Source organism: Peromyscus leucopus, chromosome 3 (assembly GCF_004664715.2).
Source record: "Peromyscus leucopus breed LL Stock chromosome 3, UCI_PerLeu_2.1, whole genome shotgun sequence".
Taxonomy (NCBI): Eukaryota; Metazoa; Chordata; class Mammalia; order Rodentia; family Cricetidae; genus Peromyscus; species Peromyscus leucopus.
This window is the reverse complement of record NC_051065.1, coordinates 98,749,833-98,775,240: the sequence shown is the minus strand read 5'-3', so window position 1 is coordinate 98,775,240 and position 25,408 is coordinate 98,749,833. Positions and strand designations below refer to the sequence as shown.

At 46.7% G+C, this 25,408-nt stretch overlaps 1 protein-coding gene across 1 annotated transcript in view; it reads left to right on the top strand.

Moving 5' to 3' along the window:
• Nucleotides 1-4,282: 4,282 nt before the first annotated feature.
• Nucleotides 4,283-25,408, top strand: part of Sema4f (ssemaphorin 4F) — a 29,644-nt gene continuing 8,518 nt past the window's right edge. Inside the window, exons 1-6 of the mRNA XM_028871370.2 lie at nt 4,283-4,569; nt 7,317-7,468; nt 8,426-8,485; nt 8,716-8,814; nt 13,389-13,482; nt 25,232-25,351. Of these exons, the coding sequence (XP_028727203.1) occupies nt 4,401-4,569; nt 7,317-7,468; nt 8,426-8,485; nt 8,716-8,814; nt 13,389-13,482; nt 25,232-25,351 (694 nt within the window). The 5' untranslated portion in view covers nt 4,283-4,400. The remainder of the gene's footprint in view (nt 4,570-7,316; nt 7,469-8,425; nt 8,486-8,715; nt 8,815-13,388; nt 13,483-25,231; nt 25,352-25,408) is intronic.

The following is a 25,408-nucleotide window of genomic DNA, read 5'->3' as shown; positions in this document are numbered from 1 at the left end:
TTATTTTATTTTGTGTGTATGAATGTTTTACCTGCATGCATGTCTGTGCACCACATGCATGCCTGGTGCCTGAGGAAGGGGTGAGCCTTCACGTGGGTGCTAGAAATCGAACCTGGGTCCTTTGCAAGAACAACAAGTGCTCCTAACCACTGAGCCAATTCTCCAACCCTACAAATGTCATTTTTTAGAACTGGGTTGATTGAAGTTTTGATCACAAAAAGAAAACAAGGTTGCTAGAAGAAATCCATGACAGACTACAATTGTCTTCCAACATGAAATGCATACCTAATAGGAACATGATCAAGATTACAGAGTTGGTCAGGCTTTGCTCAAGAATTCTTCCCAGAAAGCAAATGCTTATTTACATAGAGACCTCCTTAAAGGACAGAACAGCATATAATTACCTGAAGCAGTCTTCAGCCTGAGTTAATAAAGCAAGTGCTCATTGCTCACAAACATGAGATGCCCTCCCAGACTTCCATTCTACAGGTGACTAAGGGCTGCTTACTCATCATCCAACTCAGTTGTTAGGCACATTAACACTAACACACCAAAACAGATCAGTGCATTTCTGGATGGCTGGGCACGTTATCCAGTCACTGCTGAGAAGTACTGTTGGTCTGTAAAATACCTACTGTGTGCACACCACAAGTAGAATAAAATCCTGCAATTTTATAAAGGGCAATAGTGATGCTTCCAGCTGGTCTCTGCCTTCAGCTGTTATTCTTGATTTATAATTGTATTAGTCACTCTTTGTTGCTGTGATAAGTACCATGACTGAAAGTGACTTACGGAAGAGTCTATTTTGGTTCATGTTTCCAAAGGGAGAGTCTATGCTGTTGGGGAAGGCATAGTAGCAGGTGGTCGGAGCAGCAACCTGAGAGAGCACCTCTCCAACTGCACCCCGAGAGCAGAGAGGGCAAAGTGGGGTGAGGTTATAAACCCCCAAAGCCCCAGTGACACACTTCCTCCAGCAAGGCAGTCTCCTACAGTTTCAATAGCCTCCCTAAACGGTGCCACAGACTGGGGACCAAGTGTTCAAGTACGTGGGCCTGTGGGGGACATTTCTTATTCAAACCACCACAATAATTATTTAACTTCTACAAATTCTTAACAATTATTGATAACTAGGTAATGTCACAATTTTGTTGTGAATTATTTGGTTAATCCTTAGCAAATTGATAGATGTTTACATCCATATTATTTGAAACCCAAGTTCTCTCTCTTTAAAAATTATGTATGTGTATGTGTGAGCGAATGCCATAGATATGTGGGAGCAGAGGCCAGAAGACAGTGTGGAATCTCTTGGAGCTGGAGTTACAGGCAGTTGTAAGTGGCTTCACATGGGTGCTGGGAACTGAACTCAGGTCCTTTGAAAGAGTAACAAGTTCTCTTAACCACTGAGCCATCTCTCATGTCCACCAGGTTATTTCTTAACTAGACCATAGTATATGTTTATTATGGTTCAAGTGGGAATTTTTTTCTTAGTCCAATGGTTCACTTTTATTTGTTCTGTGTATTTATTACTAAAAATTAAGATAACAAGAATTTATTGAAAATTGCCTTTATTACACATTTCTGTGAATTAGAATATACAAAGATCTATTCCAATTATTACCTTCTAAACCAAACCATCCTCAAATTCTACTGACATTCTTTCAGGTCTTTGTATTTAACCCCAGACTTGAGACTCAGTCTTGCTTCTTTGGGTCAAATTAAAGGCATTCTTGTGCATTCAAACTTCACAAATCTATATCATTTAATGATCTTTAAAAAAAAAAAAGCTTTTCACATCTGCTGCAAGGCATTATCAGCAGTAAGGGCAGTGCACACGTTAGCCCTGAACTGACTGTCCTAATTCTGCCCTATTTTAGCGTTCTCAGCAGGATCCCACCTTTCATACAAGCAGAAAGTGCAGTGGCATCTGAACGGCCCACTTTCTTCATCCCTATCTCTGTTAAGACTTCTTAGTGTCTTTTCAATCCACATAAATCTTTTCATCCTTGCTACAGGATCTTTCTGCACAGACAGTAGTGTGCGGACTCTTCTCTTGGGAAAGGTACTTTGGACCCTCTTAAGTTTTTTTTCACTGTTGTTCTCCACCACCCTCATCTTCACTGGGGGAAGGGAGGGGGGGGCGGCGATGGCGGCGGCGACGATAACCTACTGGCTGAAAAGAAGGAGACTTCTCGGCACTGGGGTTGAGTGTCAGCTTTTTCAGGTCCTTTGTTAACATTTCTGTCTGTGAGACTGAATCATCACAGGAGTCATGATCATCGCTGGTCTGAGGAGGTTCTGACTTCAGAACTTGTTGGAACACCTCTGATGCCTCCTCCATGACGCTGGGCAGAAGCCTCTAAAGTTCCAAACAAAATTGCTTCGTCTTGGAAAAGACCGAAATCAAACTCCTCAAGTGGGAATTTTTTAAGTAAGAATTTTTTTATAGCTTTATTGAGAAAGTAAGTACAGTTAAATCTATAACTATGTGCTATTTAAATAACCCACAACATCGTATCAAGTTAAATGTAATAAAATTGCTGAATTTAAATGTGCTATTTGGTAGTATACAAATTACATACATACTACAACCTATATTTTTCCTTTTTGCTATTACCAGTCAATTCTCTTTCAATGTGAAGGTGAGGGCTGGTAAAGGGTTAGTAGGAATACTTAAGTGAGCAGGAGTTTACAGAGCTAAAAACTGCTGGTGTGTGGGAAGCCCAAAAGCTCTGCTTCCACATCAAATCCCAATACAGTTTCCTGATAGAGTAACATGGGAGTGTTAATTTCTGTTTCAGGTCTCCCTCCCAGGATCCCCAGAAGATGAACCGAAATGATGTGTGTAAAATACCTGGTAAGTAGAAGTTCCCTTTGGGACAGGAGGATGTCACTTCGTATCTCAAAGTCCTGCCCCAAAACACAGCTACTGCTCCTTAAAAGCTGCTTAGAAATGATGGAGTATTATGTGCAGAGCAACGCTGAGGGCCACTCTAGGCCTCTTCCATTGGATGCACCTCTGTGGATTGTCCTCTCAAGTCCCCAGTGGTCCCTCTTGACTCTGGTCAACCCACTTTCTGGTCACCGTAGTTCTTACCTAAGGACTGAGATTTTTAATTTTATTTCCTGTGTGTTGGTGCTTTGCCTGCTTGTATGTCTGTGTCCCCTGTACATGCAGTGCTTGTGGAGGCCAGAAGAGGGGGCATGAGATCCTCTGTATGGGAGTTACACATGGTTGTGAACCACCAAGGGGGCGCTGGGAAGAAAACCCAAGATCCCTGTAAGAGCAACAAGTGCTCTTGCCTGCTGAGCCATCTTTCCAGCCCGGTTTTTCCTAGTGTGGTGGTTAATAATGCCTACATGACAGAATCTAAAATCACCCCGAGACAAACCTCTGGGCATTTCTGTGAGGGAGTTACTAGATTTGGTTGAGGTAGGAAGACCCACACTAATTATGGATGGCACCATTTCCTGGGATGACATCCGGGAATGGAAAAACAAAAACAAACAAACAAACAAACAAACCAAAAACCCAGGAAGCAGGCTGAGCAACAGCATGCCTCTCTCCTCTCCTTACTGCAGATGCAGTGTGGCCGGCATTCTTGCTTTTTTGCCACCAAGCGTTTTCCATCTTGGTGGACTATATCCTTCACTGTGAGCCAAAATCAATCCTTTCTTAAGCTGGGTCTCAGCAATGAGAAAAGTAACTAATATACTCATACATATATGTGTGTGTTTCGTATTAATATATTTATTGTGTGGATGTGTGGGGGCACTGGTCCTATGGCATGCACGTGGACGTCAGAGGACAGCCTAAAGAAGTGGATTCTCGACTTTCCATGTTGTGGGGGCCCTAGTGTGGGGGTGGGGGTGAAATCACACTCAGACTTCAAGTTTGGCAGCAGGCGCCTTTACCCACGGAGCCATCTTTCCAGGCTTTACCACCGTCTCTTTGGGTGTGCAGGGAACAAAAAAATAATGCTGAGAAATTTGGTTCGTGCTCCCATTTACCCACATATTTTTTTCATAGTATTACATATATATTCCTAGTAGTACAGACATGGATATTTGGGGGTTTGGAGCTCACTCACGGCTGACTCCAGACCTGGGGACGTCTCCATTCGTCTGAGGAAGACACTCACACCTGCACCTGGCCTAGCTCCGCCTCCACCTGGGTTGGGCCTCTCTTCCTCGTCCCTCCTCCACTCAACCTTGATTGGTTATAGGAAGAAACAGGGTCTCCATTGGCTCCTTCGTGAGGGGGTGGAGTCGGGTTGTGTTTCATCTCTCCGCTGCAGGCCGAGCTCAGCCGAAGGGACCCGAAAGGCGCCGAGGCCCGCGTTGTAGCGGTACTGATCCGAGGCGGCTGGACGCGCCCCACCCGGCATCAGGCGGAGCCAGAGATGCTGGCCAGGGCCGAGCGGCCCCGCCCGGGCCCCCGGCCACCTCCGGTGTCGCCCTTCCCGCCGCCGCCACCGCCGCCGTCGCTGCTGCTGCTGCTGGCGATGCTGAGTGCCCCGGTGTGCGGCCGCGTCCCCCGCTCGGTGCCCAGAACCTCGCTGCCCATCTCCGGTAAGACCCAGGGACCCTTGTCCTCAGCCCTTTGCACGGAGCCCAGCCCTTGCGTGCAGGTGCCCACACCCACCTGTCCTGCTAACCCCAGCGGCAGCATCTAGGGCCCCTCTGTGCGGTGCACACCCCTCTGAGACCAAGACCTCTACCCCGTGCCTCTCCATCTCATCTCATCCCATCCCATCCCACCCTATCCTATCCCCAAGCTGGCCTTGCACCTCAGCTCCCAAGACACAACCATAGTGCTCCCGAAGCCCCCCCTTTTCAACAGGGTGTAGCCCCTCATCCTGCAAACCTGGATACGGAAGCCCCGGGAACACCTGGGGTTTGCCCAAGGTTGTCCATATCAGTCCTTTATTCTGTTTCCCGCACATACACCCACACTCATCACTTCATTTCCAAGCCCAAGCTATTCCCTATTTCTTTCTAGTCGAGGTATCCACCTTGATCCCTAACCCCGCATTTTAGTTTTTTCAACTTCTCTCCCCCCACTTCCCCCCTCCCCGGTCCCGTTGTCCTTTCAAACGCCCTCCCACCGCCTCCAGACCCAGATCTTTCCACCCACTTCCTATACGGCTGACATCTCCGGCTTTATCCTTCCCATCCTTTCGTTATCAACTCACTTCAATTTCTTGAATGTTTGCTGCTCCCTCTACCCATCCCCTACTTTGAATGCTAGAAAACACTTCAATGAGTCGATTCAAAGTTCTTCATTAAAAACAAACAAACAAACAAAAACAGAGAAGGGGGCTGGAGAGATGGCTCAGGTGTTAGGAGCGTTTGGCTGCTTTTCCAGGAGATCTGAGTTCTGTTCCCAGCATCCATGTCGGGTGGCTTATAACCACCTGCAATTCCAGCTCTAAGGGAACAGGACTCTGTGGTTACTTGTATGACCCTATATACAGACAAAGATAATAATAATAATAATAATATAATAATAATAATAATAATAATAGAAACCTAAAAATTATATATTAAAAACAGAGGATAGGGCTGAGGTCCTTTATGATGACATGGGAGAAGCCAGGGGTGCTATGAAGTTTAAAATGGCATTCACAGTTTAAATACTCTTTGCCGAGGTGGACATGAGTGTGGCATGGGGCTTGTCTTCTTCTCAATGAAGCCAAAACTCACAACTGGGTCACAGTAACTTAAAGCTTATGCTCACGCCCAATGACATCTAAGGATGCTGTGAGTCCTGAAGGCAAAGTATCGACCAGAGCCTCTGGAGTTTCAGTTTGTGGTGAACCCCTACCCTACAAAGAGAGTTGTGGATGCCAGGTTTTTTTTTTTTTTTTTTTTTTTTTTTTTTTTTTATCGTGTCTGGAGAGACAGCCGTGGGTGCTGGGAACCGAACTCTTATATTTTTGGTTGTGAGCCTAGCCTTTAACGGCTGAGCCATCTCTCCAGCCCGGATGCCAGTTTTTGTTGATATCCAGGAACCCAGACCGAGAGGCCTAGGTGGCCAGGCAAAGCAGAGTAGGTAACACAAAAGGAGTTTTGACAATCCAGGGCTTATACTAAGCTTCAGAGTAGGAAGTAGAGACGGTGTGGATGTGGAAGGGTGGGATGGGTGGGGCTCACCTTGGCATATCTCGGGATGAATGGGCTGGTAGCTGGTCTACTCTCTTGAGGGCATCTGAGTTGATGAGGCAGCTGGAATCCAGATGTACTGGTGAAGAGTTCGGCTCCCCAGAACCAGACATTGAGCAAAGGTGAATTCACACAAAATTGTTATTGAACTTCAAAAAGCTGAGAGCTTTAGATGCTGATAATGAGTTGAGTTTGGGTCTAAGCAGAAAGATGATAAGGAAGGCAGGATGTGACCATGAGTGAGATGGGTGTCATGCCCACTTGTTACCCCCTTTATTCTCCCAACACTCCCGGATTGTGGCGTTTACACACAAAGGTGAGGCCCTAAGAGGGCTTATGTGAGCGCACACAGCTGGTACGTGGAAGAACCACGTTTAAATGCAGAATGGTCTATTTCAGAAACACACACTCATCCCACTCTCGATTTGGGTAGATGGGGTAAGGGGAAGCCAAGGGTGTAGGGTAAGAGAGGAAGTGCACTCCAAATGTGTTGGCAAAAGAGTGCCCATTATGGTGGCACACACCTTTAATCCCAGCTGGCAGGAAACTGAGGTAGGAGTATTTTGAGTTCAAGGCCAGCTTGGGCTACATAACGAGAGTTTATCTTTAAAAAAAAAAAATTGAGGCATATCAGGAAAATACTAATACTTTCTATAGGTATTTTAATGTTTTGTATCACATTGCTGTGAGTAGGAATGACAGATTTAATATTTGCACCATTTTAAAAAGTGTTCTTTTTATAGAAAAAGCATGCATGCCTGGATCGTGTGCTAACTATTCTGGCCTCTTCAGTTATCTTTCATTGGGAACAGGAAGATGGTTGGCTTGTCAAGGTTCTTCTTCTTCTTTTTTTTTTTTTAAACCTTGTTGGCTACCAAATAAAGAGTCCTTGGGCCGGCGGTGGTGGCGCACGCCTAATTTAATCCCAGCACTGGGGAGGCAGAGGCAGGCAGATCTCTGTGAATTCAGGCCAGCCTGGGCTACAGGAGTTCCAGGAAAGGCGCAAAGCTACACAGAGAAACCCTGTCTCGAAAAACCACAAAAAAAAAAAAAAAAAAAAGAGTCCTTGGGAGACAACAAAGATCAGCCCCTTGGGGGACCTTAAGTTTCTGAGGGGATGGCTGATGTCACTCTCCCTCTTTTCTTCCTTCCAGAGGCCGACTCCTATCTCACCCGGTTTGCTGCCCCTCATACATACAATTACTCTGCTCTCCTTGTGGATCCTGCTTCTCACACGCTTTACGTCGGGGCTCGGGACAGCATCTTCGCTTTATCCCTCCCCTTCTCGGGGGAAAGACCTCGCAGGGTGAGAGATGACAGTGGGGTTGACCCTGCCTGTAGCGTACATTTAAAGCCATCATTCCGTGGGCTGTAGGTGGGAGAGTTTCATGATAACTACAGGTGTCATGGAGCAGAAGGAGGGAGAGGGAGCCTGCAGCAGCGTGAGTTACTTGGGGGTGGTGGGTGGGTGATGGGTGGAGGGAAGGGTTTTTGGTGAGTGACTGTGGTGGGTATGGTTAAGACCATCACTGTATGGAATAGAGGATACAGGCTGTAAAGGCTTTGTCTGCCAGTAAGGAAGGAGATAATGGGACGGGGGTCTTCCCACCTGTCTCAGCTGTGATGGGGACACGTGGCGACGGGGGAGGGGCAGTGGACAGACGTTGTCGCTAGAATAGTGATTTTTTCCAGGGAGAGTTTGCAAACTGTTTTCACCATGTATTAGTAAGAACTCTAGTACACCCTGACACAGTGCACAAGTATGTAAATGTGTCCTGACAGAAAGTTTCTTTGGACCAGCACTGACAGTCATGTATGTGACAAGTTCTGATTTGTTCTGTTTCCTTAAAAAATGTGATTTGGGGTTGGGGATCTGCTCAGCAGATGAAGTGCTTGCTTAGCTTGGACAAAGCCCTGGATTTGACCTCCAGCACCGCATAAAAATCTTGTGTATGCCTGTGATCCCAGAACTGGGAAGGTAGAGACAGGAGGTTCAGACGTTCAAGGTCATCCTCAGCCTTACAAAGAGTTTGAGGCCAGCCTGGGCTGCCTGAGACCCTGTCTCAAAAATAAAAACGGGGCTTTGATTTCACAGTTGATTTTGTTCCTCATTAATGGGTGGGGGACTTCCAGTTTGAAAAGAAGTGAGTGGGGAATCTCGGAAGTTTCCAGACTGTTGAGATTTGTAGGACCGTCTCTTCTCCCCCGACCTCAGTGTGCAGGGGGAAGGGAACCTGGGAAAAGAGTTCTTCTTCTTTCTCAGATTGACTGGATGGTGCCCGAGGCTCACAGACAGAACTGTAGGAAGAAAGGCAAGAAAGAGGTAGGTGTAAGCCCTCACCCTGTCCTGAGAGTCGGTGGGGACCTTGGCCCAGCCCTGACTTTGGGGTCAGCCCCCTGTAGTGCTCCTGTCCTGAAGGGTCCAGGCAAGGACTCTAACACCACACATCACTCATACTCCCCCATACCACAGCTGCCTCTATCTATACCTGACCCCATCCTTTCTCATACCCACGGCTTCTGATTCTCTCTAACCATCTCTGACCCCCCCAGGACGAATGTCACAATTTTATCCAGATTCTCGCCATGGCCAATGCCTCTCACCTCCTCACTTGTGGCACCTTCGCTTTTGATCCGAAGTGCGGGGTTATTGTGAGTGACAGGGGCCAGACGGAGAGGGAGGGGGAGCCTGCAGCAGTGGGAGTTACTTGGGGGTGGTGGGTGGGAGGGTGCGAAGGGTTTTTTGTGAGTGACCATGTTGGGCATGGTTAAGACAACCACTATGTAGGATAAGTATCGGTGGGCCCCCCGGGGTGGGGGGTGGGGGTTAGAGGATGCCCTCACAGAGGAATGGGAAAGGGAGATTGTCAGGTATGCTCACAGTGTAATAAGATGCAGTGAGACAGTGAATGGAGTTAGTGTTGCCGGGGATTGGTTGGCCTGGGGATCGGACAACTCCAAGAGATACTTCAGCAGCCAGACACTCATGCTTTGCCCACTAAGGGCTTTGGCCAAGCAGCTGCAGCCTGTTTCTTCATCAGAACAGCCCAGTCTCTCTTCTCCCATAGCATGCCTCATCATCTTCTGGCACCCTCTGCCAACCCTGTTCTCTACAGGGTGTGACTCTCATGACTCCTGATGTCACCCCCATGCAATGTGGTACCAGCTGGCTCCGTGCTCTTGATACTGCCTTTGGGGTGAGCCACTCTGTCAACCACATTTTCTTCTAGATCTTGTTCCTTGGTGAAGGCCGTAGACTTTCCCACCCTCAAACCCGGGCAGCCTTGGTATCAACAACAATATGTTGTTGATGATGTCTAGTCTAGTCACAACTACATGTTTGGAACTCTGACCTTTCTCTGCTCATTGTACAGTGGTCACCACTGGTCTTCTGGCAGCAGATTTGTGACTGAGTCCTGGGGTGAGTCAAAGACCCTACTTGTCCTTTGCACACAGACCATGCAGTGTGTTTCTTTCTTGACTTTGATCCTGAACTGCAGATATTGATAGACTGTTCTACTGTCTTCACTAATACAGTGATCCACTTGGGCCTAGGCAGTATACATCTCCAAAAACCTCTGTTCAAGGGCACCCTAGCTCTGGCTTGGGATGGATCCAGTTAGTATCCGAGGCTTTCCTCAGGGTTAGTTGGCCTTGTTGAATTCTTTCCATATGCTCTTTACAAAAGTCTGGGTGATTCTCTCAGTCTGGGACAGCTTATTGGTTCTGGATGGTATTTGAAAACCTCGGTATTCCAGCAACCAGTATTGAAGGTTTAGTTCTTTACAATTCCCACCAGGCTCACAAGGTAGCAGAGCTAGTTTTCCCAGTCTGCTCAGGCATAGGGAGCCCAGAGGAATGAATATCAGAGTCAGGGATTATGCAGAGTATGATCATCCCAGCTCATCTTCTTGGGCTCTCCTTTCTTCCTGGGATCTCTGAGTTGGGACCCTAATGGGTCCTAGCTAAAGCACCTAGATGGAAAATGTTCTGGCCATGCCTGGGGTGATCAGTGTGACTTGGGCCCCTCTCCATTCTTGAGAGATGTCAGCAATGACAAGTAAAGCCAGGGTTCTGTGTCCCACCAGCTCATCTCACCAGTTCAGTATTTTTTCTGAAACCACCTATCCAACAGGCTTGTGAGCTGAGGGGCCATTCTTTGGAGGGAGAGGTTAACTCTGTTAGCCCTCCATGCTCCATCCCAAGCCGACTCAGTAGACCTTTTGAGCATCCTCTGTGGCTTTTACCTATCCTATTCTCTTTGACTGTGTCCTTGCTTTACCCTTAGTGCTGAATCTCCCATTATCCCGACTGATGATATTGAGATTGTGGATAGCTGTTTCCTGAAAGCTTTGATCTAGACATAGCTCACTCATTGATGATTGTGGAGAAATGAAGGTTCTTATGAAGCCCTGGATCTACCAGTTTTAGCAGTGGACTGCTAGCTTTCAGTTCCAGCTTCCATCACACATTGGAAGAAAATACCTTAATGTGACTTCTTGAGGGAACTCCAGCCATTAATAGAGAAAAATATTAGGCCTCAGTAATGATCACCAGAAAAGCAATGGCCATTCACTCTGTTGCGGGCTTAGGTACCTTATGTTCACAATTGAGTTTAATTTAATCACCATGTCATAGTATTCAGGTATGATTTATTTCTATTTTATAAGCAAGGAAACTGTTATTCAGAGAAATGAGATGCCATGGCTTAAGATTATGTAGCTAGCAGAGGCAGAGCCAATATCTGAACCTGGGTTAGTCTAGATATGTTCTACAACCCTGTCTGTGTGGCCAGCCTGCAACCCAGGGGTCCTCATCTGGCTTCTATCTCCTGTGACTTCTGACATGGTTCATGCATCTTACGTCCTTTATACGCCTTCTATTTTTTTTTGGACAAGGCCAAAGGGCCAACTCTAGCTTCACTGCTCAGGGAGAGCCTTCCTATCCATCCCCAGATTTCAGCTTTAGGGACTTGCCTTTACTACTACTAGCTGATAGTGAGAGACGATCCACTGACATGGAGATGATGTACTGAAGATCTCCACATACAAACAGAAAATCAGTGAGACGGTCTTCAGTTTTCACAGCCTGGTTCAAGGCCATTTTGGACAGAGAATAATCAGAACCTGTTTGTCAATGGGTGGCTCACTTTCTCAAAGGTTAGAAGGATAGATGAAATGATAATGGCACTCAGGAAAACTGGGAGAGAGCTAGTCTTGACTTGTTGAATTTTAAGAAGCTGACAGTTGGGGGTTGGGGATTTCGCTCAGTGGTAGAGTGCTTGCCTAGCAAGCACAAAGCCCTGGGTTCGGTCCCAGATCCGGGGGTGGGGGCGAGGGGAAGAAGCTGGCAGCAAACTTTGTGAGAATGCCCCCCAGTCAATGGAAGTATGGACTTGTGTTTGGAGGACATGGGGCTTGTTGGAGGGCATCAGTCCCGGAGGGTTTGACCAATGGTTTAAACAGAAAGGCTGGAAATAGAGGAGTGAATGGGATATTTAAATGATATGTTAGAAAGACTACAGATAGAGCTTAAGGATATACATGATGGGGCTAGGAAAAGAAGGAGCTAGAGAAACAAATATCAAATAGGAAAAAGGACTCCAGGAAGATAGAGTTTTAAGAGCCAAAGAATGGAATATTTCCAGGAAATGAACATGCCAGCTGATACATAGAGACTGAAGTGGTTGGGTACCAGGAAAAGGCCCATCTTTTTGATCTTTGGTGAAAAGAAAGGGAGCACAGAGATGGGAAAACAGTTTGTTTTCCAGGAATAATAGGTGATTTGTTTGGAACAAAGATCATTTTGAGAAGTAGTAGAAAATAAGTAGGTTGGGTTAGAGTTTGTACTACAGGCAATGATGGGTCATGTGTATATGCACGCATGTCTGTGTGCGTGTGCGTGCGTGTGTGTGTGTGTGTGTGTGTGTGTGTGTGTGTGTGTGTGTGTGTGATTCTGGAAGACTGATGTGAGGTGAGTGTGGAGGTAAATTGGGGGTGCATCTATTCTAGGGCAAGGAGTAGCTCAGGTGAGGGAAGAAATGCAGCCACAGTGGTTGCTAACTGCACTCCTAGAGGGCCAGAGCACTCCAGCAGTCACAAAACCGCCATCCTCCTCCTCAGACAATGTTCTCATCACCACACACTTGGAGTGTTGGGCGTCTGTGCGGTCTTCCATTCCAAAACGCTTTTTTGATCCAGTATCTTCTTCTGGAGAGGCGAGCAGATTGCATCTCGTTTTCACCAGACTTCTTCAAGAATTGTGTCAGCAAAATCAAACCTTGTTTGCCATCTGCAGCAAAGAGGGGAGCTAGGCGAGTGGTCCGGCGGCAGCACTAAGCTCGGAGACCACGTCTCTATTTCACACCTCTGGCTAGCCTCAGAACAGCTCAGCTGCGGCCACAGCGATGCCTGCTTGAGTTTGTGAGCTGGCGGCAGCATGCCTGGCATGTCCGTGTCATACCTGTGACTTGAAACCAGCTATGGTGATGTCCCTCTGAGTCCTAGTGTGAAGCCGTCCTTCCTTCCCACTTGTAGATGTTGTCTTGAAACTCTGCTAGTGCTGTCCACTAGACTAAGGTCGCTTGTGACTGTCCCTGGTGGATGTCTTCTGTCTGCCGCCTCCGCCCCTCTGGAGGTTCCTGGAAGAAGATGCTTGCCTACCAAGCCCTCAGATCATGATCTGAGCTTTGGGTCATTCTTCACAGTTTTCTTCTCTGCTTGAATGTGGGACTCTGACCCTCTCCTCCATCCTTCAGTGGGACCGAGGGGAGAATGATATTTTGTTTTCTCTAAGCTCCGGGGCTTCAGCTGGTTCCCAGAGACTTACACTTTCCTTGCCCTTTCTCAAAGCTCCAACCCTCAAAAGGCTGTCTGCTTCCCTCCCTCTCCTTGGCTGTAGCACATCCAGGTGGTTACAAAGTCCAGGATTTCAGAGGAGAGACCTTTGTCCAGCCTCCTGGTCTTCTCTAGGGCTGTTCTAGGAATGCCTTCACGAGGAAGTGGGGGGCACGGGTCTGAGGGCCAAGAGGAGAGAAGCAGAGAGAGGAAGTAAGTGGGTGGAGGAACCAGGCGTACGATGACTGGATATGGGGATGGGAGTTGGGGGTGGGTGGGTGGGAGGTGAATGGAAATGGGGTTTTCCTCCATTTGATCTTCTGTTTAATTCTCACCATGAACCTTCCCCATAAACCCTAAACCACCTGCCCCCCCTCTTCTGGTCTGTAGGGTGTGTCCAGTTTCCAGCAGGTTGAAAGACTTGAGAGTGGCCGGGGGAAATGTCCTTTTGAGCCAGCTCAACGGTCAGCAGCTGTAATGGCTGGTGAGTGGGGAGAGACAAGAACCGGTGATTCTTGCTCTGACGCCCTCCTTCCCCACCCTTGCCGCCCGAGTTTCTGTGTCTTCTCTGCCCTTGGAATGTCTACCACACTCCTGTCTCCTCTCAGCCTTTCCTGATGGTCCCTGAGTGCCTGTGACCGCTACATGTCCCCATAGGATATTATTTCCCCCAGGCTCCTCTCTAGAGAATGTGGCCTCTGCACCTCTAGTGGGATTGTTTTGTCTGTGGACCCCATTTTCTTCTCTTATAGCATCCCCCCACCCTGTTTGTAAGAGGAATTGACTGCAGTGCATATTGTAATACATTTGGAAAGAGCGTTTCAATTATCTTTATGTGGTAACCGAGACGATCTAGATCTTTGTCTGATTTGGTAGCCACTTACCACCTTGGCTGTTGAAGCCATTGAAACGCGACTACTGCAATGGAATGAGGGAATTTTAAATGAAGTTGAATCTCATTTGGTGTAAGTGGCCCCATGCGTCTTGAGGCTATCACTTAACGCACTTCTAGAATATCTCTACTTAGAAAACCACCGCCAGTACTTTAGGATATTCCTTTCTAGCCTTTAAAATGTGTTCACACACCCATATACACTTACGCACATGTTGTTGGCTCGTCCTTTGTTCTTCAGGGGAATGAACGGCTGTTTTTCAGTTCCTTTCATTGCCTCCTTTGAGGGAGCTACCTGCAATTGCTCAAGTGTGGACCCCGCCCGAACTTCTTTCGGAGAATGACAAATTCATTGGCATAGAGAACAGATTGCTTTTGTACTACATAACCCATATTTTAGGGGAGTTTACTCCACGTAGACTCCAAATTCAGAGAAGAGCCAGCTGTTTGCTCATGACAGTGCAGAACAGGCAGGAACAGAATTGAGATCTGTTTAGGTGTGCGTTGAAACATTTTTTAAAGCACTTAATTTCCAGCATGAATATAATTTCGAGCTTTGTCATGTAGCTTTACTTATAGGACTTTCTATATGATTTTTAAATACTTTTTTTGTTGTTGTTGTTATTTTGAGACAAAGTCACATGTAATCCAGACTGGCCTCCAACTCTCTGTGTAGCCAAAGGTAGCCTGCCTCCTGATCCTTCTGTCTCCACCTTTGAAGGCTGGAATGATAGGTATGCATTTGCTTTAGCAACACTGGTACAGGACCCAGGCTTTGTGTGTGCTAGGCAAGCCCTTACTGACTGAGCTAGAGCCCCAGCCTCTAAAGATACTTTGTGAAGACATTTTTAGAAATAATTATTCCGCTGGGCAGTGGTGGCGCATGCCTTTAATCCCAGCACTTGGGAGGCAAAGCCAGGTGGATCTCTGTGAGTTCGAGGCCAGCCTGAGCTACCAAGTGAGTTCCAGGAAAGGAGCAAAGCTACACAAAGAAAACCTGTCTCGGAAAAACCAAAAAAAAAAAAAAAAATTACATTAGCTCTGTCTGTCTGTCTGTCTGTCTCTCTTTCTTTATCTGAGACAAGGTCTTTCTATCTATCTATCTATCTATCTATCTATCTATCTATCTATCTATCTATCTATGGTTCTTTGAGACAGGGTCTTACTATGTAGCTCTGGCTGTCCTGGAACTCACTATGTAGTCTAGGCTAGCCTTGAACTCACAAAGATTCACCTGCCTCTGCCTCCCAAGTGCTAGGATTAAAGGCATGTGCCACTATACCCAGCTATGAAAACAGTTTTAATGATGTTATGCTGTTCATCTTCTGAGCATACTGTAAATTGATTAAATAATTTCATATTGTTGTTATATTTTATGTTTCCTTTAAAGATTTTGGTATTGTCCATATTGCTGTAGTGAAAACGTATGTGTGTATTTTTTGTCTTCAGTTTTGATCATCTCAGGATTCCTAGAAATGGATTACCACATCAAAGGGTGTGATATTTTATGGCTCATTATCAGATGCTAATTGGGTTTTAGATTGGGGTGTACCAATTCACACCCTAAGCCGGAAATGTATGAGGGTATTTTCTTTTCTCACATTAATTTTGCCATATGTTGTTGTCATTTAAGAAAATCTGTGCTAATCTGAGGCCGAAAGTGGCGCTTGTTTTAATTTGTATTTCTTTGAATGTTAGTGAAGTTGAACTTTTTTTCATGTTGTAGTACTTATTTTTTGCTTCTTTTTGGGTAAATTCTCAGTTGGGCCAGGGCATTAGTATTCCAAGCCACACCTTTTCCTTTATGGTGTGTGTGTGTGTGTGTGTGTGTGTGTGTGTGTGTGTGTGTGTGTGTTTTCTTTATTTTATTATGTTATGTGTATGAGTGTTTTGTCTACATGTATGTCAGTGCAAACAAGTTCATGACTGGTGCCTGCAGAGGTCAGAATAAGGGATCAAATCCTCTGGAACTGGAGTTACAGATGATTGTGGGCAACCATGTGCCTGCTTAGAATTGAACCTGGGTCCTCTTGAAGAACAGCATGTGCTCTTGACCACTGAGCCATCTTTCCAGCTTTCCAGATTTTTTATTTTACTTTATTCATTTTTTGAGACAGAGTTTTTCTATGCAGCTCTGACTGTCCTGGAACTTACCATGTAGACCAGGCTGGCCTCGAACTCACAGAGTTCTGTCTGCTTCTGCCTCCTTAGAGTGTGATCAGAGGTTTGTACTTCCACATCTGGCTTCTGATTATATGTTTTTTAAAGCTCAGTTCTTCTTTTAAAGAACAAGTAACCATTTTTCCCTTTTAAACAGTTCCCTTAGGTTTAATTCTTTGAATATTTGGAGCTTGTTTTAGTGAATGGAGTGAGTGAGGCTCACAGCCTGTCATTCCCAGCTTGCTCATCCGGGCCTTATTCTCATGGATCACAGTTTCTTCTTCCTTCCTAGACACTTATTGCCAAGTTTATCATACAATATGTTTTTACTTATATTTTTGGATACTTTATAAAATTTATATTACTTATTAATTAATTATTTTTTGAGTCAGGGTTTTTCTGTGTAGCCCTGGCTGTTCTGGAACTTACTTTGTAGACTAGGCTGGCCTTGAACTCAAAGATCAGCCTGCCTCTGCCTTCCTAGTGCTGGGATTAAAGGCCTGCACTAACCACATCTGGCTTATTCATTTATTTTTGAGACAGGGTCTCACTGTGTAGGCCAGGCTGGCCTTGAGCTCACAGAAGTCTACATGCTTCAGAATGTTGGGATTAAAGGTGTACACTATGGTGCCCAGCTTGACAATACTTTATGTAAAACAAAAATTGAGACTTGGACTACAAAAGTGATTTTTTTCCTTATGTATGAGTTTATTTTTAGGAAAATTCTTAAAAGATAAACAGATTAAATCACTCTCCAGTCATACAGTTGATGACTGTTTGGAAGCAAGCAGAGAGCTGAGTGACTACAGCATCCAGCCGTCATGATTACCACTCTCTACTGTTGGAACCGACTGGTTCATGTTGAATAAAACAGTTCGGTCAATATTTTTCTTGGCTTTTCACCAACACCTTTGACAAAACTCTGAATTGGTCACTGGGGTCATTAAGAAAGACTTCTGGATTGTAGCTGTTGTAAACACTGCTAGATTCTGCAGAATTGTGTATCAACACAAATGACTTAGATGTAGGAACATGAAGCATGCTTTCTTTTAAGCAATATTCTTTTTTTTTTTTCTTACAAACTGTGGCAGGCTTCTTGCTAACTGTTCTTATAGCTTAAATTAATCCATTTCCATAAATCTATACCCTGCCACGTGGCTCGTGGCTTACCAGCGTCTTCACATGCTATTAAGCAATATTCTTAAAGCATGGGTGAGTCTCTGGATAACTTCTCTCTTTTGTCAGGAAGAAAATTCATATTAGGACATGGCTTAAGGAGCCAAACTTCATTTTAAGTTTCTTTTATTGGTTGAAAGTTATTATTTTATTATTATTTGATTAAAAATTCTTCTCCAAAATCCAATTTGTTTTGTGTTTTTCCTTTCCTTTCCCCCTTTCTTTATTTCTCTCTTTCTTTCTTCTTTTTTTTTTTGACATGGTCTTACCATGTATCATTGGGAGGCATGGACCTGGCTGAGTAGATTAGACTGGCCTTGAACTTGTAGAGATCTTCCTGCTTTTGCCTCCCAAGTGCTGAGATTAAGGATGTAACCGCCCCTTTCCCTGAATGTATTTTGATTGGCATTTCTCCTGGAGAGGTCAAACAGCTGTCGCTGTGCTTACTGGTGCTTGTATTTCTTTTGGGGTAAGTCTAGGGTTTATTATTATTGTTGTTGTTGTTGGAGAGGTCTCTCTGTTCCCCAGGCTGGCTTTGACCTGCTGCTAGTCATCTTGCCTCAGCCTCCTGAGTGCTGGGATAGCAGACACGAACCACCATGCCTAGCTGTAAGTTCAGTTTTGAAATATGACATTTATTTGTACTGTAGTCAGGTAAAATTAGCAAAATCATCTCCGTATCTTCATTTGTGAGATTTGTTTTTCTTTTTCTTTTTTTTTTTGGTTTTTTGAGACAGGGTTTCTCTGTGTAGCTTTGCACCTTTCCTGGAACTCGCTTTGTAGACCAGGCTGGCCTCGAACTCACAGAGATCTGCCTGGCTCTGCCTCCCGAGTGCTGGGATTAAAGGCGTGTGCCACCAACACCCGGCTCATTTGTGAGATTTATACTAGGAAAAATGTGAATATTTTGGCAATCATTCACATCAGGCTGAAGTCATTGGCGAGTCCTTTGCAGTTTCCCTGTCTTCTACTTGCTCTTTGAAGGCTGGCTTTTACCCAAAAGCCTCTTCTCATCCCTGTGACTTCTTTCCCCACCACGTTCTAATGGCTCCTGGTTCCGTACCTGCCTCTCAGACCTAACTGCCTTTCAGACAGCTGTGCTTGAATGTCCCACCAGAATCTCAAAACCGTCATTAGCTCACTGTCTTCGTCTGCTCCTCCACCAGCGTTCTCTCTGGGCTCAGAATACCATTACCCAGGCATCCCAGCTGGAGCCAGCAGCCTGTTACCTTTGAGCTTTCCTACCACATCTCGTAATGAATCAGGTTTTTATGACGACAGTGAGCCGAAGCTTTTGCTGCTGCTGCCTCTTCCTCCTCCTTTTCAGACACTGTCCAGTGCTTTTTTCTCTATGGATTCCAGAACCATCCCATCTGGTAGTAATGCTTCTGCCAAGGACCCCTGCAGATGTTCAGGTGTGCAGCTGCTGCCAACATCTTAGGTCAAATCCGACCTCTTCGATCCACATCTGCCCCTGGACATCCAAGCATACACTGAAACATGACAGGCATAGGATCCTGTATGGCCAGTAGACACAATAAGGGGTAAACACAGTATCTCTGTCTAGTTATATCTTACAAACAGATTGTTGAAGAAAGATAGCCTGATGATCTGATGCTTAGATAAGGAAATGGAACACATTTGATAGAATTGAAGCTGTCTGTCTTGAAAGACTGTCTGACCAGCAGGGTGTGGTAGCATAGACCTGTAATCCTGGCACTGGGGAAGAGGAGATGGGGGGGTCAGGAGTTCAAAGCCAATCTCTGCCATATAGTGAGTTCTAGGCCAGGTTGGGCGTCATGAGACCTTGTCAAAAAAGGAACAGAAAGAGAGGAAGGGAGGGAGGGAGGAAGGAAGGGAGGGAGGAAGAAAAAGAAAGGAAGGAAGGAAGAAAGGGGCTTGATCTTAAGGAAGAAAACTAGAGCATGTTTATAATCTTCTTTTTTTTTTTTAAAAAAAAAGATAATCCCTACTGTTAATTTCCTTTAAAAGTGAGCATTTGGAGAGACTGAGACAGGAAGATCTGGAGTTCAAGACTATCCTAGGCTTCAAAATGAGATTACTGTGTTGTTTTTTAAAAATTATTTTAGATTTATTTTATTTTTATGTGTGTGAGTGTTTGTCCTGCATGTATGTCTGTGTGCAGTGTACATGCTTGGTGCTCACAGAGGCCAGAAGAGAGCATCAGAGCCCCTGAAACCGAAGTCAAGGATGGTTGTGAGCCACCGTGGGGGTGCTGGGACTCAAACCCAGGTTTTCTGTAAGATCAGCAACTGCTCTTTACCACTGAGCCGTCTCTCCAGCCTCCCAGATGGAACTGTGAAACTCTGATGGTGTAATGGATAGTTGCTGCTGGATGCACAATCTGGCCTGTTAATTTTAGGGTGGCTAACCCTTCTGGGACCTGTGTCTACAGGCCATCCGGACAAGTAGGGATCTGTTTCACATACAATTATGTGTTTTATTCAGCTGTGAGTCTTCATCTTTTGTGGCTTTCCAGTGTCTTTTTAACTCTTTTTTTTTTTCTATTTCTGAAATAAAATATGTTAACTTTGAGTTATAAAAGTAAAAGATGCTCACTACAAAAGTATAAACAAACAAACAAAAAACAAAACAAAACAAAAACTAGCCAGGTGTGGAGAGCCATACCTTTAATCTCAAGCACTTGGAAGATGGAGGCAGGAAAATCAAGGTCATCTTTCCCTACATGGAAAGTTTGAGGCTAACTTTGGGGTCTCAACCCTCTCTACCCCTCCCCCACCAAAGAAAAGCAATCAGACTACAAAGGTGGTTTAAGCTGGAAATCCCAGGACTTATGAGGTAGTATCAGGAGAATCAAGAGTTCAAGGTCATCCCAGGAAGATCCTGTTTGGAAAAACCCAACTCAAAGCAATTCTTCTAATAAGGTTAGTCAGAAACAAACATCATTAACACTGTAGTTATACCATCTTCAACAGTCTTTCTGAGGACCACATACACACACACACACACACACACACACACACACACACACACACACACACACTATGTGTGGTGGGGTATATGCACATGTATCTGAGTGCCTGTGTCTGAGTGTGGAGGCTGTCAGAGGTGTCGGGTCCTGCTCTGCCTCTCTCTGCTTTCTTCCCTTGAGGCAGGGTCTGTCGCTGCACCTGGAGCTCAGGTGACCCTACTGTTTCTGCCGCACACAGTGCTGCGACTACAGGCTTGCATACCATCATGCTTGGCTTTTTGTGTGGGGGCTGGGATCTGAACTCAGGGCCTCATGCTTGCACAGAAGTGTGCTTACCCACTGAGTGGTCCCCCCAGCTCCTGTATATGTGTGTATTTAAACATGTTTTGTAAAAATAGGACTGAATTGCCCCCAGTATTTTTTTTCCAACCAGCGTATTCACTGAACTCTACATGATACTGTGGTCATGATGCCGTGGTCATCTCCTCACTCTCTTTTGCCTGTTTTTAGCTTTTATTGTCATTTGTTTCGGTGCTGAGGCTAGATCCCAGGGCCTTTGCAAGCCTCTTACTGCTGAGTTCCACCTCCAGCTCTCAGGCTCTTTTGGTTTGGGTTGGTTTGGGGGTTTTTTAAGACTGTGTAGCTCTGGTGTTCTGGAACTCATTATATAGACCAGGCTGGCCTTGAAATCCACCGGCCTCTGCCTCCCAAGTGCTGGGATTAAAGGCATGCACCACTACGCCCTGCCCTCGGCCTCTTGAGACAGGTCTCACGGTGTAGCCCAGACTGACCTGGGTACCTAATACTCCTACTTCAGCGTCCTAAGTGTTGGGATTTCCTGGCATGCACCACTGGGCCGGATGTGTAGTTGAATGTTTGCTGATTGATCCATTCAGCACTAATTGGCCAAACACTTTCACATTTATGAATATTTTACTACATTGAGGTTGTAGTTCTGTCGCATTGGAATTGAGAGTCTTGGAGAATCTAGAATGTGTAGTGATTGTACGTCCTCCTGTGGACATGGTCTTCATGCCTGTGTGGTTGATGTCCCTTCTGTGTTTATCTGAGACCGTGGTGAGCCCCTTGATTCTCCCAGAGCACCTGGCCACCCGCTACTCCATCCCAAGGCGTCCATCCCTTCCTCTGTCAGTGATAGTTTCTGTTCCACGCTGAGTGACAGTTCTCTGCACTGCAGGTTCCAGGGTTGCTAGCTCTCTGGGGTATTGCTCCCTTAGAGCATTTTGGGACCGTTTGCCTCCAGTGACAGCCAGGCCTTTGTGTGCTTATCTGTGGTCCATTAATGATTTATCACCTTGGTCCCTAAAGACATGCTCTCTAAATATGCACAATTGTCTCCTTCTCTCGTCCTCCATTCTCAGGACAGCCATGGCAGAACCTCTGCCAGACTTTTGGTTTTAGAGCCTTTCGGGTATGGTGTTCTTAGGAACCATTTTTCTTTTTCTTTTTCTTTTTGAGACGGGGATTCTCTATGTAGCCCTGGAACTAGCTGTCCTGGAATTTGCTCTGTAAACTAGGTTGACCTTGAACTCACAGAGATTCACCTGCCTCTGCCTCCCAAGTGCTGGGATTAAAAGCAGTGTCACCCCTGCCTGGCTAGCGACCATTTTTCAGTCAGCTTTTCTGTATCGGTTCCTTCTCCACCGACCCCCTTGCAAGTACAGAGAGTTGGCTCGTATGGGGTCCCATTGTTGCTGGGACCGATGACTGATGTTTGGGTTTTCTTTTCTAAACCTCTCAGGAAGGGATTGGGGTGTCATTTGGCAGCTGCCCTCCTCTACTAGCGGCAAGTCAAGCATACGTCTCCAAAGTGTCACGGGGAGCTGTAACTGATTGTCCCGAACGCCTACCGTGTGCCAGACTCTCGCTAGGGCTCTGTGATCGTCATCTAGCATCTGCATTTATTCTGAGTGGGAGGTGGCTTTCTCTCTGTTCTGCATTTGAAGAATCTGGGATTTAGGAAAGTCACTTTGCCCAGGATCCTAGTATCTAGTAAGTAGTCAGAGTTCAAACCGAAGTCTTCTGATGCTGAAACCCTTTTTGAAATCTCAAATGGTGGGATCATCTCCCCTTCCCACCCACATCCCACAAGGAGGTTTTCAACTCACGTATCTCCCAGGCCTCCTGGCTGTGCTTCACTCTGCATTGAGGATTGTGTCAAGGCTGGGTATCTGGTCACTGCTAACAAAACATAGGTTTTTCTAGAGCGTCTGTTGCCCTGGGATGTCTGTGCTTCCTTCTGTGTGACACTGCCCTCCTGCCTCCCCTGGCTAGCACAGGCTCCTTCCAGCCTTGCTAAAGTTCCTGCCTTGCTTCTCCTGGCTTTCTGCTCTGACCTCTCAGTGGCCCGCAGAACGCTCTCCTTTAATTGGCGCTGTTCCCAGGGCACCCTAACCTGTGTACCTTTCTGCTCAGTTCCTTTGCGTTGTCTCTGTTGGGACCTGAGCACGATGTGCAGCGACTCCCAGGTGCTGACCCTGGCTGTGTTTCCTGGACCTTTCTTAATTGCCTTCTAGAATCCCCGTTCTGTTCTGAAAGCCCTTTTGCCTTAGCATGCCTGGGAGTGAATGGCCTTCCTCTCCAGCCACCTTCTTCATGGGTCCTCCTCTGTTGTTTCCTGGCCTGGTTACTTATGGCTGATAAGCCATAAGAGAAATTACCTTAGTTCATTCTTTCACTCTCTTATCTCAATTCGTGCTCAGGTCTTACGAACACACTCTGCCTTAGAAATACCTTCTTAGCCCGTCATCCCCTTTATTCTCCCCGCCTTACCCAGGTCGTCCACTCTTCCTGAGCTGTGTGAATGGTCTTTTGTTGCTGTTCCTCCTCCACTTCCTCTTTTATCGTCTTTGGTTTTCTCCTGTGTTCCCATTTCCCCTTCCTCTCCCTCCTCCTCTTCTCTTTTTTAAATATGAAAATCACCTTGTTTTCATGAATTCATGAGTGAAAACATCACACAGTACATCTAATGCAGGAGTGGCTTCTTCTCTCTCTCTTCCCATTTTCATTTTATGTGGTTGCGTGTTTTGCATGTATGGCTGGGTATCACATGCCTGCAGGACTTGGGAGGCCAGTGGAGGGGTTGGATCCTCTGGGTCTAGAATCCAAGGATGGTTGTGAGCCTCCAGGTGGGTGCTGGGACCCAAGCCTGGGTTCTCTGTAAGAGCAGATAGTGCTCTTAAGAGCCGAGCCATCACTGTTGTTTGGTTTCTGAAACAGGGTCTCTCTGTGGAGCCCTGGCTGTCCTAGAACTTGCCGTGTAGACCAGGCTGGCTTTGAACTCACAGAGATCTGTCTGGCTTTGCTTCCAGAGTGCTGTGATGAGAGGTGTGTACTACCCTGCCTGGCCCTTCTCCTCTTTTTTTGACAGCTCCTTGTTTTGTGATTCAGGCTGGGTCTTCAATTTGTCAGCTTCTTGCCTCAGCCTTCCTACTGCTGGGATTCCAGGTCCACACCACCAAGCCTAGCTACCGTCATTAATGTCACTGTTGTCCTCACCACCACCACCACCACCACCACCACCACCACCACCACCACCACCACCATCATCTTTGATTAGACCAGTACTCTAACATTGAGCCACACCCCCAGCCTTCATTACTTTCTTAAAAACCACACATTGATTATATGACTCTCCCCATTAAAAACTAACTCTCTGTAGTTCCAGTCTTCTCTGTGGGATAAAGACTACATTTCCTGGCCTGGCAGAGCGCACTTCGCAAATGGGGCACATCTCCACGCCTCTCGCCTTGCCTCTGCTCACCTGCTTGGCCCAGAATCCTCTGCCCCTCCGGGTGTCAGCCGTCATGGTCCTTATGCCTGAATATGCCTCCTCTATTCACAGATTTCCTAAATTTCTCCTTGAAGTGCTTAACTGGCCAACTTTATTTATTCTTAAGAGGTGCTTGTGGGGCTGGGGATATATCTCAGTTGATAGAACACTTGCCTGGCTTATGCAGGGTCCTGGTACTTCCCTGCCACCCCTCAAAAGATGCCGCAATCCCAAGTAGATATGGCTGGATCGTCCTCTGTGCCCACCTCCACCTGCTAGTTCAGGACTCCTGGTCCCTGAGCGTATGCTCGTCTTCCTCACGCTAGTGGGAGCCGGTGGGGACACTGATGCGTTCAGCGCAGTGCCTTGTGCACAGTAGCTGGTGGACTCCTGACACCTGGCTTTTCCCAGAATGCCTGTGGGGCTTGAGACCTTCCAGACGCCATGACTTCTGCCCTCAGCCGCTTCCTTACTCCTGTGTCTGAGCCCTTGCCCGTGTGACTCATGGTGACAGAGCTATCTGACTCTTCGGAACCAAAGTCTTTGTGGTTTCTGTGTTCTCTTACCGCTGGGATTCCTAGAGTGCTCGGAACCATTTCAGTACAGGGGGAAGACCCCCCCCCCCCACTGTCCTCACTGTCTGTGAAGCTTCCTCTCATCACCTGGGCGGGCATTTCCCCAAGTGAGGCCTGCACCACTTGGATCAGAGTCACTCCTGCTGGTTTGAAATGCAGGGTGTTGGGACCTGCCCCGATGTTACCCAGTTAGAGTGGTTGGGCCTGAGAGAACCTTCACTGTCGTCGGGTCTCCAGTCACTCCAGTGGGCTCTTTAGTTGTGAATTGGTCCAGAGGAGTGTACCCAGCAACGTTCAGAAAGAACACAGGGTCTCAGACTGCTCCATAGTGGACAACTTGAGTAAGATTTGGGGTTTGCCGCAAAGCACATGCCACCTCTGGGGGAGTCTCAGGACAGCCAGCTTATCACCAGGTTACCTCCGTGACACCCAAATGTCCACTAGAGAGCCCTCTATGCGCCTGTCACACTGGAGCCCTCTGACGGCTCCTCAGTGCGGGTTTCCTACTCCAGCACGGCCATTCCCATCCCCATTCCCGTAAGTCAGGTGTTCCCCTGTGATGACGTTTGGTGGGTGCTCAGTCCTGCGTGTGGCCGCTCTGCTTTGTCCCATGCTCTGCCTGTGACCGCTTCTGCTTCCGGGTGTGCGTCTCTGACCGCCCACCTCCCCCCTGTCGCCCTGCAGGGGGCGTCCTCTACACCGCCACTGTGAAAAACTTCCTAGGGACGGAGCCGATTATCTCCCGAGCCGTGGGTCGTGCTGAGGACTGGATTCGAACAGAGACCTTGCCGTCCTGGCTTAATGGTGAGGAGGGGGACAGGGTCCCCTGTGGCACAGGTCGGGTGGAGCCCGGGTAGCCCC